The 15830-nt window shown below is 52.4% G+C and overlaps 2 protein-coding genes across 2 annotated transcripts in view; both read right to left on the bottom strand.

The window, feature by feature from the left end:
- Nucleotides 1-3545, bottom strand: part of EPS8L2 (EPS8 signaling adaptor L2) — a 56669-nt gene extending 53124 nt beyond the window's left edge. Inside the window, exon 1 of the mRNA XM_086750120.1 lies at nt 3294-3545. The gene's annotated coding sequence lies outside the window, so the exon portion shown is untranslated. The remainder of the gene's footprint in view (nt 1-3293) is intronic.
- Nucleotides 3546-7776: 4231 nt separating this feature from the next.
- TMEM80 (transmembrane protein 80) lies at nt 7777-15324 on the bottom strand. Its single transcript, XM_086750124.1, has 5 exons — nt 15289-15324; nt 12341-12357; nt 10223-10316; nt 10018-10110; nt 7777-8962 (listed from the first exon to the last, which is right to left on the bottom strand). The coding sequence occupies exons 1-5, from the start codon at nt 15305-15307 to the stop codon at nt 8757-8759; spliced, it is 429 nt and encodes a 142-aa protein (XP_086606250.1). The 5' UTR covers nt 15308-15324; the 3' UTR covers nt 7777-8756.
- Between the last annotated feature and the right edge of the window lie 506 nt (nt 15325-15830).

Genomic DNA, 15830 nt, shown 5'->3' on the forward strand with positions numbered 1-15830 from the left:
GCGGCGCAGCGACACCAGTGCGTGGGATCAGCTCTCTCCAGGATCCCCTCTGACTCCCTCTTGACAGTGATTTGATGCAAGGGAACTAAATATTTTAGGGATGGGTGAGAGCATACTTTTTCCCGGAGCCTGCAGTTTCAAACCTGCTGTTCATAGCCTCCCTGCTACGCAAAAATCCTTAATGCTCCTCTCTGCCGTGACCCTGACGGATGAAAAGCTGTGTGGTCTTGTGGGCAGGTGGAGATCTGGGAGCCAAAACAGTAGTCCTGGGCCTCCCTGGATCTCCTCACTCAGGCATTGTATGGTGCCTGGCACCATTTCTGATGGGGCAAGGACTCTTCTGTAACAGAGTTGGATGAGCAGGGAGGGTTTCTGAAGGTACCACCCTTCCCCTCCCTTCACGTGGGAGGCTTGAATACCTCCTGGGCAGGCGGGTGGGTATTTTCCTGGGCACCTGCTGAACCTTGGCCAAAGCAGAGTGGTTCAGGAGGCCGTGCTGCTGTTCCAGGTGGCCACCCTGCTGCTGACAAAGCTTTATCGCAGTGCAGAAAGCCATCTCTGTCACTCCAGGAAGTCTGTGGACTTTCCTTGGCACTTCTGCTTGGAGGACGCTAGGGAAGGCGCGTAAGGCTTGAGTATGTGTAGAGGGTGATTATTTTATTGCCAGTCACATCAGACTCATAGGCTAAAGGCTGCGCGCTAACATCTGCCCTGGAGTTAAGACTGCTGTTACATAAAGTAGACGTGAGGCCAGACTTCAGCCCCGCGCAAGGAGAAAACCACTGAGTCTTCATCAGAACCCCAAACCTGCCCTGACCTAGCGCTTGAGGGAGACCACGGCACGGAAGAGAGAGAGCAAGCAGAGAGTTTGATGGCGACACGGCTCCAGAGCAGCACCCCAGGATCCAGCCCTCTGGGAATAATCCTGCGAGGCTTCCCCACGTACGCCGGCTTTGCACCCGGACTTATTTTGTATGGATGTTTCTCAAGCCCACGCAAGCCAGCGCGTATATTCTCCCTGTTTCGCTCCTTCCTTTGTCTGCCACAGAGACTGAAACCTCCTGAGTCCCTTAGCATATTGGGGTCTCTTCTGAACCTCTTTCACTTCCAGCCCGAATTATCCCGTGACCCTACGAAAAGCACTCTGTTTCCAGCACATTCACAGCCATCTCGTTGAGGGTTAGATGCTAACAAACGCCTGGCAGATTTGGCCCCCTGCGTGGGGTCTCCTCCCCCGGACATCCAGCCCGGTTACTCCGCCGGAGCGGAGCTCGCTGGCCCGGGTTCCTCCTGCGCGACCCCTCCCCAGCTCTTCATGCCCTTGGCTTCAGCTGGGCAGGCGGCCGCAGCGGGACAGCCTGACAAAATGGTGGCTGCTGTTAATGTTACCGCGGACAGCGTGTCCTCCGCGATGCACCTGCGTGCATGCAAGCGACCTGCCATCGACTCGGCAAGCTGCTCCGTACAGACCGCGCACCTGGATCTGTCGGGAGTCAGGCAGACGGAGCCTCAGAAGCAACGATCTGTAGGACCTGTTTCTCCAGGCTCAGGGCTGGGTTTTGTCCCTCCGACTGACGGCGAGTTGTTCGCAATCAGCAACGGTGGGCACCAAAGGAGGGAATCTGTCTCCTCCTCATGCTGTGCAGCAGCTGGGCTGCTCACCTGTCTTGGTGTCCATGCCCGCCCTCATTTTGGGTGGTGACTGGCAGAGGGGCAGAAAGCCAAGGACCAAAGCCTTGTCTTGGCAAACTGCTTTGTCACGCTGAGCAAACGGGTGCGTGTGCATGTGTGTGCGCACACAGCAGCCGTTCTTCACCGTTTTTCACAGCTGTTCCCTTCCCTGGGACTCCACCACCATCCTGTTCAGTGATGCCAGCGTTCAACCTTTTCTGGGGTGCCCGAAAACACCCCCAGTCCCTCTAAGCTCTATCATCACACAACAAACCCACCCTGCCCTGCGGAGTACAGCCGAGCGGGTCCTGCGCGCGCTGGAGGGCTGGGATCCAGCCGAAGCAGCACCAGATCCTCAGCCAGCCTTGGCTTCCGAACGTTTTAGCAGCAGAAACCAGCAGCAGGTGTGGCCCAGGCCCTGTTAGTGTGGTCCCAAACCCCACTTTAAGCCTTGGTTTAAACAGGGCGAAGCAGTGACCTTTGCCACTCGGACACGTTCCCACAGCGGATCCCAGGTCCCGCTCCGCAGTCCTGTTTTAAAGGGCTCTCTGATTCACCGCTGCCGCCTGCCCTTTCTGTGTGTGAAGGGCTAATTTTCCTCCCTGACCAACTGAAAACTGGATCGCTCAACTAAACGGAGCCAGGAATTTTCTCCTGCGTGCGGCAGTCGCGGGTGAAACCCTCCATGTGTCTCTGCTTCAGGCTGTTGCGTGTCAGCTGGGGGCTGAGCCTGTTGCTGTCAAGTCTTTAACTCAGAAAAAGTCCTTTTCAGGGCAGATCCCCCAAAGCAGCCCAGCGCTGGAGCTCTCGGGCGAGCACCCGCCGGCGGATCGGATCCCCGTTACAGCACTCGCTCCGCGCAGCGTTTCAGAACAGCCCAGCAATGCAAGCGTTACTCCCTGTTGCCCTAATTACCGTATTTTACTACTGTGTTGCCTTGCAATTATTTCCAGTATTTAAAAATAACATCAGTCAGATCGTTTGTCCCTGAGCCTTGGCCTCGGTGGAGTTTGCACTGGCATTTTCCAGGCAAATAAGTGAAAGGGGACGGGAGAGCTGCGCTCCAACCCGTTAACGCAGATGAAAGCTCCCGGGGAGCCAGCGCTGTCACGCCAGGGAAACGGGGCAGCTCCGAGCGAGCCTTCCCTGGAACAGGGCGATGAATCTGGCCAAGAGCAGGGGCAGGGAGAGCTCGCCCACCAGCAGCAGCTTGCCAAGGTGCCCGGTGAGGAGCAGCAAACATTCTCTGCGTGCGCGTCCCGAAAGGAGGAAACCCCGAGGCTCGCAAACAAACAGCTGCTCAAAACGACGTCTCCAGACTTCATCAGAAACAACAAAAAAGCCCCGTTCTGTGCCAGACGGACATTTTGCTGCCAAGAAAGTGCCGCCTACTGGATCTGGCCCCACAGGGGCGTGCAGGAACGGGAAACAAACTCTGAAAACAACGCTGGAAAAATTACTTTTTTTTCACCCTTTCAAAAAACCCACACAACTATTCACTGACTGTCACCCCAGCCGCAGCCCCCTCTCCAGGCACACGCTGCATCAGCCAGACTTTAGAAGCAGACAAATGTTGCGGGTGGAGGAATGTGAAGCTTTAGGGTTTGCGAGGAGGGACTCACCGGTGCTGAGAAGCCGCTCTTGTCTCCTGCCGTTCCCTTGGCTCCCGTGCGTCCTCTCCCAGTTAGCCGTGCCCTCCTAGGGAAATCCTGCTGCCATTCTCCGGCAGCCAAGCTCCCTCTGCCTCCCTGCGCCGCGCTTTGCCTGCGAGCCCAGCGCCCCAGCCCAAGCGATGGAGGAGAGCGCGAGGTAGAGCCCACCCGGCACCCCAGCCCGGGGGTCCGCGTGCTGCTGGCTTCCCTCTGCCCTTTCGTCCCGGCGCTGCTCGCCCCGGTTGTCTGAGAGCAGGTGACAGAGGTTTCTTGGCAGAGGAGAGAGAAGGGGAGGGATGTGGAGGCTGTGAGAGGTGGAGCTGGGACCCAGAGCAACAGGTTACTGTATAACCAGGAGCCGCTGGCCCCGGCGAGCTGGTTGCGTCCCCGCGAAGCACTGGGGGCACCCAAGGCCTTCGCCCACTCCCAGGGCGAGGGAACCCAGGGGCTGCCTGGGAGGGACGTGTTAAACTTCAGGTTGCTTTCGCCCGAGAGCGTTTTGTACTCAAGGGGAAGGCTGAAGGCGGCGAGGGGTGGCAAGGGAGTGCTTGGAGCTGGGTTTTCCATCGCTGAGAGGGAGGGGACGCGCTGCCCGGCTGCCTTGCAGGGGGAACAAGGCCCCTTTTGTGCAGCCCGGTGCTCAGCTCCGCGCTGGCTCACCGGTTGTTTTCCTCCAGTTTGGCTCCTGCGTGCTCTCTCAGCCCTGACGTCTGCAGCGCAGAAAGGAGCTACGAGATGGAGGGAGAGGGGAAAACGCCCGCTCTCCCCAGGTCCCCGCGGCGGTGGGGGTGAGGAGCAGAGCCCCTTTCGGTGTACCCCGCGCCGTGGCACTGTGCTCCTTGGGGTTACTCGGCCATAAAGCCCCTCGTTTTGCCCCAGCTCTCCCATGAACCCGCGGGAGGTAGCGGGGCACAGCCATGCTGCACGTTTCAGCCCACGGTGCTGGGCAGAGGTAAAACGTAGCTTTGGCAGAGCTGCGCTGGGCTTACGGCAGGGAGAGGGGACTGATGGCTAAACCCATCCTGGGGAGGAGCCGCGGTGAAGCCATTGCTGTGGCACAGGAGGGGAGTAAAAGGCTCGCTGGCCTTGGGCATCAGGCAAAGGCTTTGGTGTCCGCGTGGTGCAGCCTGAGATGCTCCTTGTCAGCTCTGCTTGGGCACCCGCCGTGTGCAGGACCCCGTCGCTACTCACATGCGTGTGCCCGTGCGTTCTGGCCGACACAAACCGTACCTGACCCTTATGGCCGTGGCAGGGAGCGTTCGTGTGCCACCGCAGTACCGCGTCAGCCCTCCCCTGCGACTGTCCAGGCTTTGTTATTGGTGTTGTCGGAAGTGAGAGCCCTGTCCTCAGCCCTGCAGACCCTGTGTCTGGGGACCCTGCACTCTGGGAAATGGTCTCTTGTGTGGGCATACTTATTTCAAAGAGGACCTAGTTGCGTCCCTCTCAAGACTTAGTTTTCAGGCATGTTTTTAAATGTTGGGATCAGCTCACGAGCTGATCATTAAGCAGAAATTCCCCTGTGCGGGGGAACCGCCCCGGGTGAGTTATCGCGGGAGGAATGCTGCCAAGTGAGCTGGATGGGCAGGGGGACAGCCAGCTCCCCGCATGACAGTTACGGTTCAGGCAGCTCGGTTTTGACAGGAGAACGCGAACAGGTATTCTGTGTGCCGCATCCGCCCAGCACCCCCTCATCCTCCTTGCTGTGATGCTGGTGAGATCCCAGGGTTCGGGATGCACCGTGAAGACGTGGCCAGCCCTGGAGAAGCAGCGTTTAGAGGGTGCCAGCCACACTGCCCGGCAGGGGAGGGGATGTGGGTTCAACAGGAGGGAGACACAGTGGGAATGTCAGCTGTGCCAGAGCCTGGTGAGCTGAAAGGGTTTGTGCAGGAGACCCCTACCCCCTGAAATGCATCATCGGCCACTGGGACCACTGGGCTGGGCTGACTTTACAAACGGGAGTTGTGGGGATTCTGATGGTGAAGCCATTTAATGTTGAAGGCACTGACTTCTTGCTGTTTGGCTCCACGTTGATGATGAAGATAAGCACGGCGGGCTACTGTGAGGTGCTGCGCCGCGTAGGAAATCTCTAACTGCTGGGCAGAGGAGGGAACTTTTCCTCCGGGCAGGGAAGAAAACCACCGCTGAGCTCATTACATCTGCTGCTGGGACAGAGACGGTGGTCGCTGGGGGACCGTACTGCTTCCACTGGGTTTTGGTCCATACGTTTTTTCTGCCTGCTGAGGAACACAAAAAAGCCGTGGACCCATAAAGCCCTTTCTGTCAGGGCATCTCCGAGTCTGAAATCCCAGGAAGCTGACTTGCCTCTTGGGATCAGCCTTTTAAATCAGGTTGGCGGCAGACACCCCTGTGATGGCTTGAGAACAAAGACTCCTTCCAAGCGGAGTAAACACCACCCAAACCGAGCTCCTCAAAATATGTGTTCCTCTAAATTTTTAATGCCGTTTTCATCCAACTTGCTCGTCCTGTTTCAGAAGGGTTGGGCCTCCTAATTAAAAGCTCCAGCAATCTCATGTCTGGCAAATGTCATCAATGGCTTTGCTGTGCCATGCCCCGCTTCTCCAAAGAGTGGGAACAGTTTTGGAAAGGAGCTCTTGATTAGAGGAACTCTCTGAGGCCAGGCCCTGATTCACTTTGGGTCTTTGTACCAGCTCGGCACGGAGAGTCATGAAATCAGGGTCACCAGCATAAGTGATGATTCCCGTTCAAAGCCTGGAAACGCTCGAGACTAAGGAGTTGTCTGAAGCTGACAGACTGCCTCCTTCTCCTACGGTCATCACAGACCGAGGGGCTGTCAGCAGCAGAAGTGCCCCAGTATCTGATCAGCTGATCACAAAAAGTTCATGGACAGTTTTCTGTAAAAACTGGAAAAGTGAAAGAGAGCTGTCCTGCCCGTTGGAGGGTGCAAATCCAGGCTGGTGCCGGCTGACCCCCAGCTGACCCCCCTGGACAGCCGTCCAGGACTGCGATCAGTCTGCAAGTGCGGTGCTCGGGAACCAGCTCAAAAAAGTGTCTTTATTATCATACGTGTGTGTTTGCCCCGTTGCTGACTACCAGCAAGTGGTGTCACCCTGCTGATTCCTGGTTTTCGTCTAGGTGATGGTCAGGGAGCAAGGGCTTCACCACATTTCGTAACATGTATATATATGTATTAAAAAACCACGCTGTTTTATAAAGCTGGAGGAGGAGCTGCCTCACTCTGCGAGGCCCAGCAGACTGACCCAAACTCGTACAGTGCTTTGGGATTAGACAGAACCACGGCAGCCGTCGCCTAATTAACACCTGCATCAGAAGAACCGTTTCTGAGGGCTGTTTTGTGACCGGATCAGGCCGGGGATCCAGTTTTCTGGTGCAACATCACAAATGTAGCTGAGGGGGTGGTGGTCTGCGGTGGGGTCAGACGCCTCGGGGTAGGAACACCTCCCGCTAGCTTTACTAGGGTCTCCTGAATCTACACCCAGGGCCTCTGCTTTAGTTGTGCTAATATTATGTATTTATTTTATTTGTAGTGAGCACCACGAGAAGGAGGGAAGGTAAAGCGCAGAGGCTGCAACTTGAAGTTAATGTGTGTGACCCCGTCTGCCGTGCCACCTGCGCTCAGGTAAGAAAAAATTCCACTTTGCAATCAGTATTTCCTTTAAAACCTGTCAGATGTGCTACTGCCTGATCTTTGTGTAAGGCGGGTGTAAATACCTGGAAAAAAATGTGCTGTTGTTTGTGGGCAGAAAGGGGTTCTGCTCGGTGTGCGTTTGTCGTTAACGCGTCGCTACAGCTCGGTATGTTTGTTGCTCCTCCCGAGAGGTATGTGATGAGCACGTTCCATTACGCCAGGCAGATCTGGAGGGACAAACCGGTGGGTGTTTGGTTCACGCCGATTGAGCGCAGAAACATTTGGTCATGCAGGTTCCTGGCTGCTCCTTAGCACCAGGTTCTGCTGCTTTCACGTTGTCTTTGCGGGTGCAGCCTTGCTCCTGCTGATCAGCAAAAGGCTGGCCGTGCCGCTGCCTGAGCAGGATCTGGCCCCAGGGGGTTCGTGCCGGGGTGTGTGTTTTGATTTTGGCGGCTGGGCCGCGTAACGGGGCCAGCAGCTGGTGTTACCTGGCCTTGGAAGGGGCTGCCCCAGTATGACTGAGGGCTGAAACTGGGCCCTTCCGCAGGAACTTCTGCGTCTTTGGTTCCCTTCTGCCAGCACTGGAAAGAAACCAGCAGTGTGGCCAAGGTGGTACAGGGCCTGCATCACTGCGTTTTCAGGCCCTGGCCGGTGCAAATTAGCACAGACCTCGGGCGCTTTTCCGTGCAGGAGTGGCCTACACAGGTAGCGGCAGCAGGACCAGAAGTGTCTTTTGCTCGCGCCCAGTCTCGCCCAAGTCTTCCTTTGTGTAGCTCTAGCTGTAGCCTAGGATCTGAACAAGATGCTCTGAACCTCAAAAGCGTCTTAGATCTAATATGTTATTTATTTGAATAAATAAATACAAAAATAAGCAATTCTGAACACAGAACCTGCTTGTATAAAAACTCCACAAACTCCCCAAGCTTTACATTCATACATACATATTTTGGATAGAGTAAAAAAACCTGGAATTGCACACAGTTCATTTAAAAGATCAGGCTGGAATGCAGCAATTTTTGCAGAATCATGGCAATCAACACATTTAACACCAAACAGAAATACACCTGACAACATTCAGCTGGACTTTTAAACTGGACTGAGGGTGGGTGAATGGTGGATGTTTCTGCTCACCTTAGGGCCATCCTGTTCAAACAGACACACCCTTGCACCACTGCCTTGGCCTCCGAGCCGCTAAGAACCGGCTGCCCAGACCCGTGGCTCGGCTCTCCAGGTGTGCGCAGAACTCCATTCAACTCTCTCCCACTGGGATGAATCAGGTCCTGCCCTGCTAAAGGCAGGGAAATTCCCACAGGGGTCTGCAAACACAAACGAGAACAGGAGACAGACCGTGCCCTCAAAGAGGAAAGTGGATGTGGCACGGCAGAAATGAGCCCGTGCTGTAGTGCCCTGATTCGTTTCTGTGTCACTTCAGCTGCACGCTGCTGCCACGCCATGAGAACTCAGGCAATCTCACCGGCAGGTAGCTAGGTGATGCACTGGCTGCTGTTCCGTGCGGGCAATGAATATTTAGCATCCATCTCTGATGAATTCCAGAGCATTATGTGTTTTTGCTGAATCACCTCTTGCCTTCACCCATAAATGAGGTAACTGATGAGACAGTGTGACAGCTGCTAGACAGGATATTTTACCTGCTGCTCAGGGAGACCTCTGCCTCTCAAAAATCTGTGCTTTAAACAGAGCGAAGTTTTACAGATTTTTATATGCAACAGTATTAAATATTTGAAATATAAACCCACTCTTTTCTAGAAGAAATGTGTTGAAAATGTGTTGAGAACTGCTAGGGTTCAGCTGACAAACGCAGCAATGGCTATGACCTTTAGCACTGACTCAAGCCCGTATGTAAAGAGAAGAACGGCATTTATGATGACGTCTGCTTTCAGCACGTAGGTTTGCCACACCAGGAAATACACAGACAGAATCACGCTTCCCACCGTCATCGCAAGACTGAGCCCTAATGGAGCCTCTTCTTCGGTCAGGTTACCCTTTGAACCTGGAAGGAAACAAAAAGCTGACATGAGTCTTCGGTTCCTTCTGACAATATCACAAGCCATAAGTCTAGAGCGTTCCTGTTCAAATAAGGCTCTAGTCCTCGCAGCTCAGAGTGCACTGAAATACTGGCCTGAATCACGGCTCTGGCAGTCCTGATTTTAAAATCTTACGCAATATAGAATCTTCTATATTCTCTGCTGGTCTATTCCTACTTCAAATTACTATCATTGTGGAGAAGCTGCACTTAGCTCTTCCTTGCATCTTACTCCCAAGCAAGTCTCAGTAGATTGTGCTGTTTAACTACGTTAGACTTGAAACTGGCTTCTTTATTCATCCACCATGCTCCAAGCAAACGTACGCAGCGTGCTTTAAGGCAGCAGGCTAAATTCACCTCTACAGCAAGTCACTAAATTCATCAGAGACCCACCATGCATAAATGTCTTAGGAATATCGTGCACAGATTGTAATAGTAAAAAAAAAGGACTTTATGAAGTTTCAGCAAGCTCTAGAGGGGTCAGGAGGCCCTTCGTGCTGTTCTAGCTTAGTGAAATGAAGGTGTTGGAACTGGTATCTGTCTTCAGGAGTGAAAGGAAAAGGTGCAGTCGCAATGGCAGCCATGCGCTGCTCAGGGACGTCCTTAGCATTACCCGCTCCGCAAGGCTCCGGCACTTGGTTACCTGTGCACGTTGCTGGAGCAGTTGGGAGGAGCTGTATCGCCTCAGTGAGTGGAAATCTGTGTTTCAGTACGCTCGTCCTCACAAGTCACGCTCAGTTACAAACAGCGTAATAGCATTCCAGCTGTCCCACTTATATTGCTTTCTGACAGCGCGGCTATTGTTTTTAATGGCACTGTAGATTGTACTTCATATGACAGCAAATTCTGTTTGACCCCCTGGCCAAATGTATTGATCAGTCTGATAAAGTTTAACGACATAAATGAACAACAGTCTCCAAAGAGCTGCTAGGCTGCTAAACTGGCGTGTTCTGACCCGCTCTCGGTTTCAGAATGATTAATGTTTAAAGATTATATCCCGCTGAATATACTATGGGACATACCCCAGTACAATCGGAGCACTTCGAGAATGGCCATAATGAAAAGCAAGGCAAGATCAGGAGCCAGAAAATCATCTGGATAACTGAAAACTTCACCTGTAGAATAACACAGCGTAAATAAGCCAGGAAATACAGCAGGCCCGTCCACAAGCCACAGACGTGTGGTAAGCACACAGCTTACTTCTGTGTTAGGATACGTGCAACTTACTTTTATAAACAATCATGGCAAGAGTCGCCAAGAAGTAAAAGGTGTAATAAATCCCGTTTACATGAAATAGAATCTGTAAAGGAACAGACGATAGCTGATAGCTGTTGTTAAGGATCTCTCATAGCAATAAGGTGGGATCCATTTCATCAAATCGCCGTTTCCCAGTAACGTTAAAAAATACCAATATGCCTTTTTATACTAACTGGTTCAACTGTGGCTAGCCTGCTGGTAAGGTTCAGAAAGTAACTTGAGACTGCAGACACCAGGAGTTAGGATAAAAGCTTGCTGTTTCAGGTTTGGCTTTAGTTCCTTTTTAAAAAAACTGATTTGGTATGCAGTGGGGTGTTCGTCAGGCTAAGGAAGTGAGGGGGGAGCGTGCATGGGTACGTTTCCCCAGACAACCTCTGTACCTGTTGGGCCGCCTTCAGCAAGTTGACAGAGGCTTGGCAGACTCCCATGCATCAAATTCCTGTCGGTTTTTTAAAATAGGTGGCTCTGTGAAGCAGACAGGCCCTGTTCCTGCCCACACGATGGAAAGTCTGAAAGCTGTGCTCCTTGTTACGCGCCTGAGAAAGGCCACGAGCTCAACTTTGAGATGTAAATTCAGAAGAAACAGACTTCTTTAATTCACGGCTCACAAAACCAGCTGCTGTATATGATGACACGATATTTAGCTCTGGTTATTTGTCTGTCTGTGGATCCACTGCCAAGGTATTTGAGAGCTCCACAACCCTTAACACATCCTCAAAATGCCCCTGAAGGACAGGGAGTATGGCACACGTTGTACAGACAGGGAGAAATGACTTGCAGGCTCAGGACATTCATCTCACCTCTAGCCATCCCCAGATGACAGCCACCCCAAAGTTACTCATTGAGTCTGAACGAGCCGCCCGGGCTCGCTCTGGACTCAGCGCAGATAGGAACCTTCCTGGGCAAGCAGCTCCTGAGCAGGGTGGGATCAACTACTGCCCGGTGTTAAACGTGCCAGCTCCCTCTCTGACTGCAAAAGGAGTCAAAATGCCTAGTTCGTAGGCGGTATCTCAGTGAGATGTCTTCAAGAGCCCATCCACCCCCACAGATGGGCATGATTCCTATAAAGCAGCTGCATACACATGGAAGGCATAATTTTCTCTTGATTAATGCAATATAGGAGACGTGTAGGACGTCCTGGGGCTCACCGCCACATGGAGAAGTCGGAATGTGGCTCCAAGAACCCAGAAAGTTTGGCCATTCATATCTATTTTTGATAAGCAAATGACACCAAATGCCTTTCTTAACCTATAATAGCAGAATGTCATTTATATGAGGAAGTTATCAGTGCAGATTTCATTATTTCCACATTTTTCTATACTCAAAATATTCTTTATCCTGCCCTCTCTCTCCTAGCCCCTCTCAAATCCTCTGAGTATCTCCAAGCAGGGACTTCATCCCAGGCACCTTTGGAGGAACTGCCCATCCCGTTTCTGAACAGAGCACCCACGCACACGGGTGGATATATTCCAGTTCCCAGAGCAGCTCATTTTCTTAAAACAGAACCAGGTTTTTGTGTTTTTCCAGTTGAAGGAAGGTGGAGCAAAAAAAAATTACTAGATAGGTTCTAAGCATGGAAATCTCTGAAGCCAAGGGTGTCTCCTCTTCGGAGATTGCTTAGATCTTGGCAGGAGTACGCGCAGGGTGAATTAACATGCGAGAAGAGGGAGTACGACTGGAAGCAGATTTTACTACCCCACCGCTGTGCCAGCTGTCTGTGAGGTGCGCTGCGTGGGGCTTGTGCCCATCAGCCCACAAATCCAAATTTCAGCCTTGCTTCCTAAGGAAATGAGAGCTACGTGGCTGCCAGCCCTCAGTCAGGACTGCAGGGTGGGTTAACGGGGTTGTGCGTGAGTGGGAGCGATCAGGGCAAAACCTCAGCAAAACCCCAGCTAATGCTGCAAAAACCATCTTCCCTTGGTAGAAACGTACCGGTTTTGCTTCGTATGGATGGTGCTGATGATGGAAAACTCAAATAACACAAAAATAGCACTGTGCAGATTTATTAGGCAGAAAGATGTGAATGGATTTCAGCCGGCCTTCCTGAAGATTCCCGCATGTGAGGCACGAAACGCACAAAAAGGATACGACCGGTGTTGTTCTTCCTTTCCGTTGAGAAGGGAAAAATAAAGAGAAGAAAATCAGTCTAAATATTTACTGGAGGCGCTGCAGAAACATTCAAACTGATGTTACTAGAGAGGTAAAGCATGCTTGTAGAAAAATTTTTTTACAGTTCACTGGAAGACTTAACTATTTTCTCAGATCAGACAGTTCAGGCTCCAAAAATAACTTCTTCAAATACATGAATTCTAAAGTAATTTGGGGGAAATCCCTGCTGTGAAAAGTCACTTTCACTGAGGAACCCATCTCTTTCAAAACATAAGGAAGCACAGAGGCATTACCTAGAACTTGCTTATCCTGTCCTTTCCCAGGAGATGACATTCCTCCCTTCTAACTATGCAGGAAGAAGGGAAACGTGCCAGGGAACCAGAATGTGACATTTGTTTTTAGATGGTGAGAAAGCGTTCACGTAGAACACAGGGCTCGCCGGTTCCTCCAAATGACATCCTTCCAAACCAGCTCCCTTCAAAAGCCAAGTCATTCTATGCAAAACCTGTCAAACCTATGTTCTGATCACCCACAGGAATCACACCAAATATTTTCTGCAAGCTAAGCAATATATATATTTTTTTTCTTTTCCTGCGAAAACACAGATAAAATTCCCTTGCAACATGATGGCACCGACCTACTAAAGTACCCCTGAAGTAACTCATTAATATTCTCCGCCTCTTTTGGGCACGTGAGGAATTGCAAAGTTCCAATCTCCGTTTCACAGAGAGCAGAACTGCCTGTGAAAGACCCTTGCGTCCATCTTCTCAGAGACATCTCATTATCCTCACATCAGTGGGACACACTCACCTCACCACCTTCATCCCTGGGCGTCTTGAGGTGAATGTCCACGTCACCTCCCAGTTTTATGCAGTTGGGCCCAAATTAATCCCCACTAACTTTAGGCACCTAATTAAGGTATCCAATTTGGGAACGCAGTGGAAATAGGCAAGCAATTGTAGGAAGTGATTCATACGGTTTATGATCTGAACTGCCTCCTGGACGTGCTTCATCTCCTCTCCTCTCTCTGCGAAGGGACTACAGGCTCCCAACAGACTCGTCCCTTCACTTGCGCTGTGATGAATGCTTTATTTCTTTTTGCAGAACGAGAGTTAAAGGTTTCATTACACGTCTTGTTCTGCAGTGACTAATGTTTACAGATGTGTTTGTATTTACACCCGGAATAAACCCTCACGCAACAATAACGCCTTGTGTCAGGACAACGTGCTTCCTTCTTGCGCAGCAGTAAGGAGAGGCCTCCATTTTCAGGTTTTTAGCCTGTGAAGTAGGACGTTCATCTGAAATACCACAGCTACGTGTGCAGACGTGTTATTATTCTGCGAGAAGTGTCCGGATCTGAACTTTTTCTGCATAACCAAACGCTGAGCTATACCATGCAGCCACCCTGCCGTCATGCCAGCGCTATGACTGTACCCTACAGGCAATCCCTGCTGAATTCCCTAATGGCAGTTCCCCAACTTTACTTTTAAACTATTTTTTTTTTTTATCCCTTTCCACAAGAGGGCACATTCCTGCATTTGTTCCCACGACGGATTTGGCAGCCACTATTATTTAGAACATGCTGCCTCCCCCTGAGTGACAGGGGACATTTCACCTGGGTGAAAGGGGTACTGCAGTTAAGTGTAGTTGTTACGCCAGCTCAATATCTAATTCCAGATATAACAGCAGGCTGCTAATCCCAGCACCCTGGGATCGTCTCACTGCCAGGATTAACGAAGCCTGCACTGCTGCTGGGGCATTTTTGAATTGAAAGTGAGCATTGAAGATGTCCCTGCTCCTTGCAGGGGGGATGGACTGGATGACCTTTAAAGGCCACTTCCAACCCAAACCATTCTATGATTCTGGCACAGGGAGAAAAAAGCACAATAAGGATTTGAAAGCATTCACATAAAGCACACCAACTTGCAGCAGCACAAGCAGCACTCTGCTAAGGGGAGGCGTTTGCATTAGTGAGACCCAGCACTGCGTGCAGGTCGGCACCCGGTTTCTGCCTACAGGAAAGCGCGTACGGTCCAGAAGAAAAGAGGGTGTAACAGCACTCATTTCCAGCTGTATTAATTCTTTAATGTAGGAGGGTAACTCCAGGGAGCTCTCCACTGCGCCGGCTGGGCGGCACGTACGGGAGCCTCCAGTGCAGGGCCTGCTCTCAGCCAGCCCTTCAGCCGAATCCCGCTGCCTGTCCCGGGCGGATTTGTGGAGAACAGCTCCAGTTGAGTGTTTTATACAACAACAGCTTGACTACTTGTCCAGGCTGCTACTGACTTTAGAAATTATTGAGTGATGCTGTGCATGCTTACTTGAGGTAGAACATGGCCCATTTTCTAAAAAAAAGGTTTGACTTTGTTTTTAATGACAGAACTGTATTAAAAGCATGCAGCAGCTATGGTTAACGTTACCCAGTCGGCCTCGTTACGCAAACTTTTTTTTAGGACTTTGGCAAATGCTAATTGCTCAAGCCAAAGTTTTCAAATCCAGCTTTATCTTCCTAAAGCTGAATTTGTATTCTGGGGAGAGACCTTTGACCTCTTTGAAAGAAGTGGAAATCGATCATTTTGACCCTTCTAATGAGCTGGAGAAACTATTTTTTTTTTCCTCTGAATGCCAGTGGTTCACACTTTGAAGCAAAGACTTCAAGGGGCGACACCCGGCCTCAGGAAAGCGATTTGCCTGCAGACGGCACAACCGCCGAGCCCCGGGCCCGCAGCTGCCGCGGTTCCCCTCAGCGCGTCGGGGCTGTCGCGATACGGCAGCGGGGCCGGGCCGGGCCGCCCGCGTCCCCCCGGGAGAGATCACCTCAAACGCGGTGGGGAAACAGCCACGCTCCGCGGCGCCGGGACACGGGGAGGGAGAGAGGGGGCGGAAGGAGGTAAAAGGGCTGCGGGTATCGATGGCAACGCGCCGCTCACCTCGCCTTGCAACCGCCATCTTGTCGCCCCGCCCCGGCTGCCTCCCGGCAGCCTCTGCGCGCGCGCCTGGGAGGAGCTGGCTGCCCTCTCCCCGCCCCCTCTGCCTTCGGGTGCGATCGGAGCGCTCGGCCCGGTTCGGTCGCTTTCGGGCGGATTCGGGCGCCGCCCGTTCGGGTTTCTCCGTTCGGGCCTGCGAAGGGGAATTCGGGCGCGATCGGAGAGGACTCGGCACAGCTCGGCTCTCCTCGCGCCCGCCTCACCCGCCTTCGGGCGGGATCGGAAAGCACTCGAGCGGACTCGGGATTCTTCGACCCCTCTGGGCCGGACCGCTCGGGGACTCGGCCCTGTTCGGGCGGACTCGGCTTCCCCGCCCGATCTGTCAGGTATCGCTTCGGGCCGCGCTTCTACGGACTCGGCCGAGCTCGGCTGCGTCCTGCCTCGGGATTGGCCAGCCGGCAGGAAACGCGGGCCCCGCTCGTCGGGAACCATCGATCGCCTTCGGACGAGGCCTGAAAAGACTCGGGATACTTCGGGCACGATCG

Source organism: Chlamydotis macqueenii, chromosome 5 (genome assembly GCF_036417535.1).
Source record: "Chlamydotis macqueenii isolate bChlMac1 chromosome 5, bChlMac1.mat, whole genome shotgun sequence".
NCBI classification, from domain to species: domain Eukaryota; kingdom Metazoa; phylum Chordata; class Aves; order Otidiformes; family Otididae; genus Chlamydotis; species Chlamydotis macqueenii.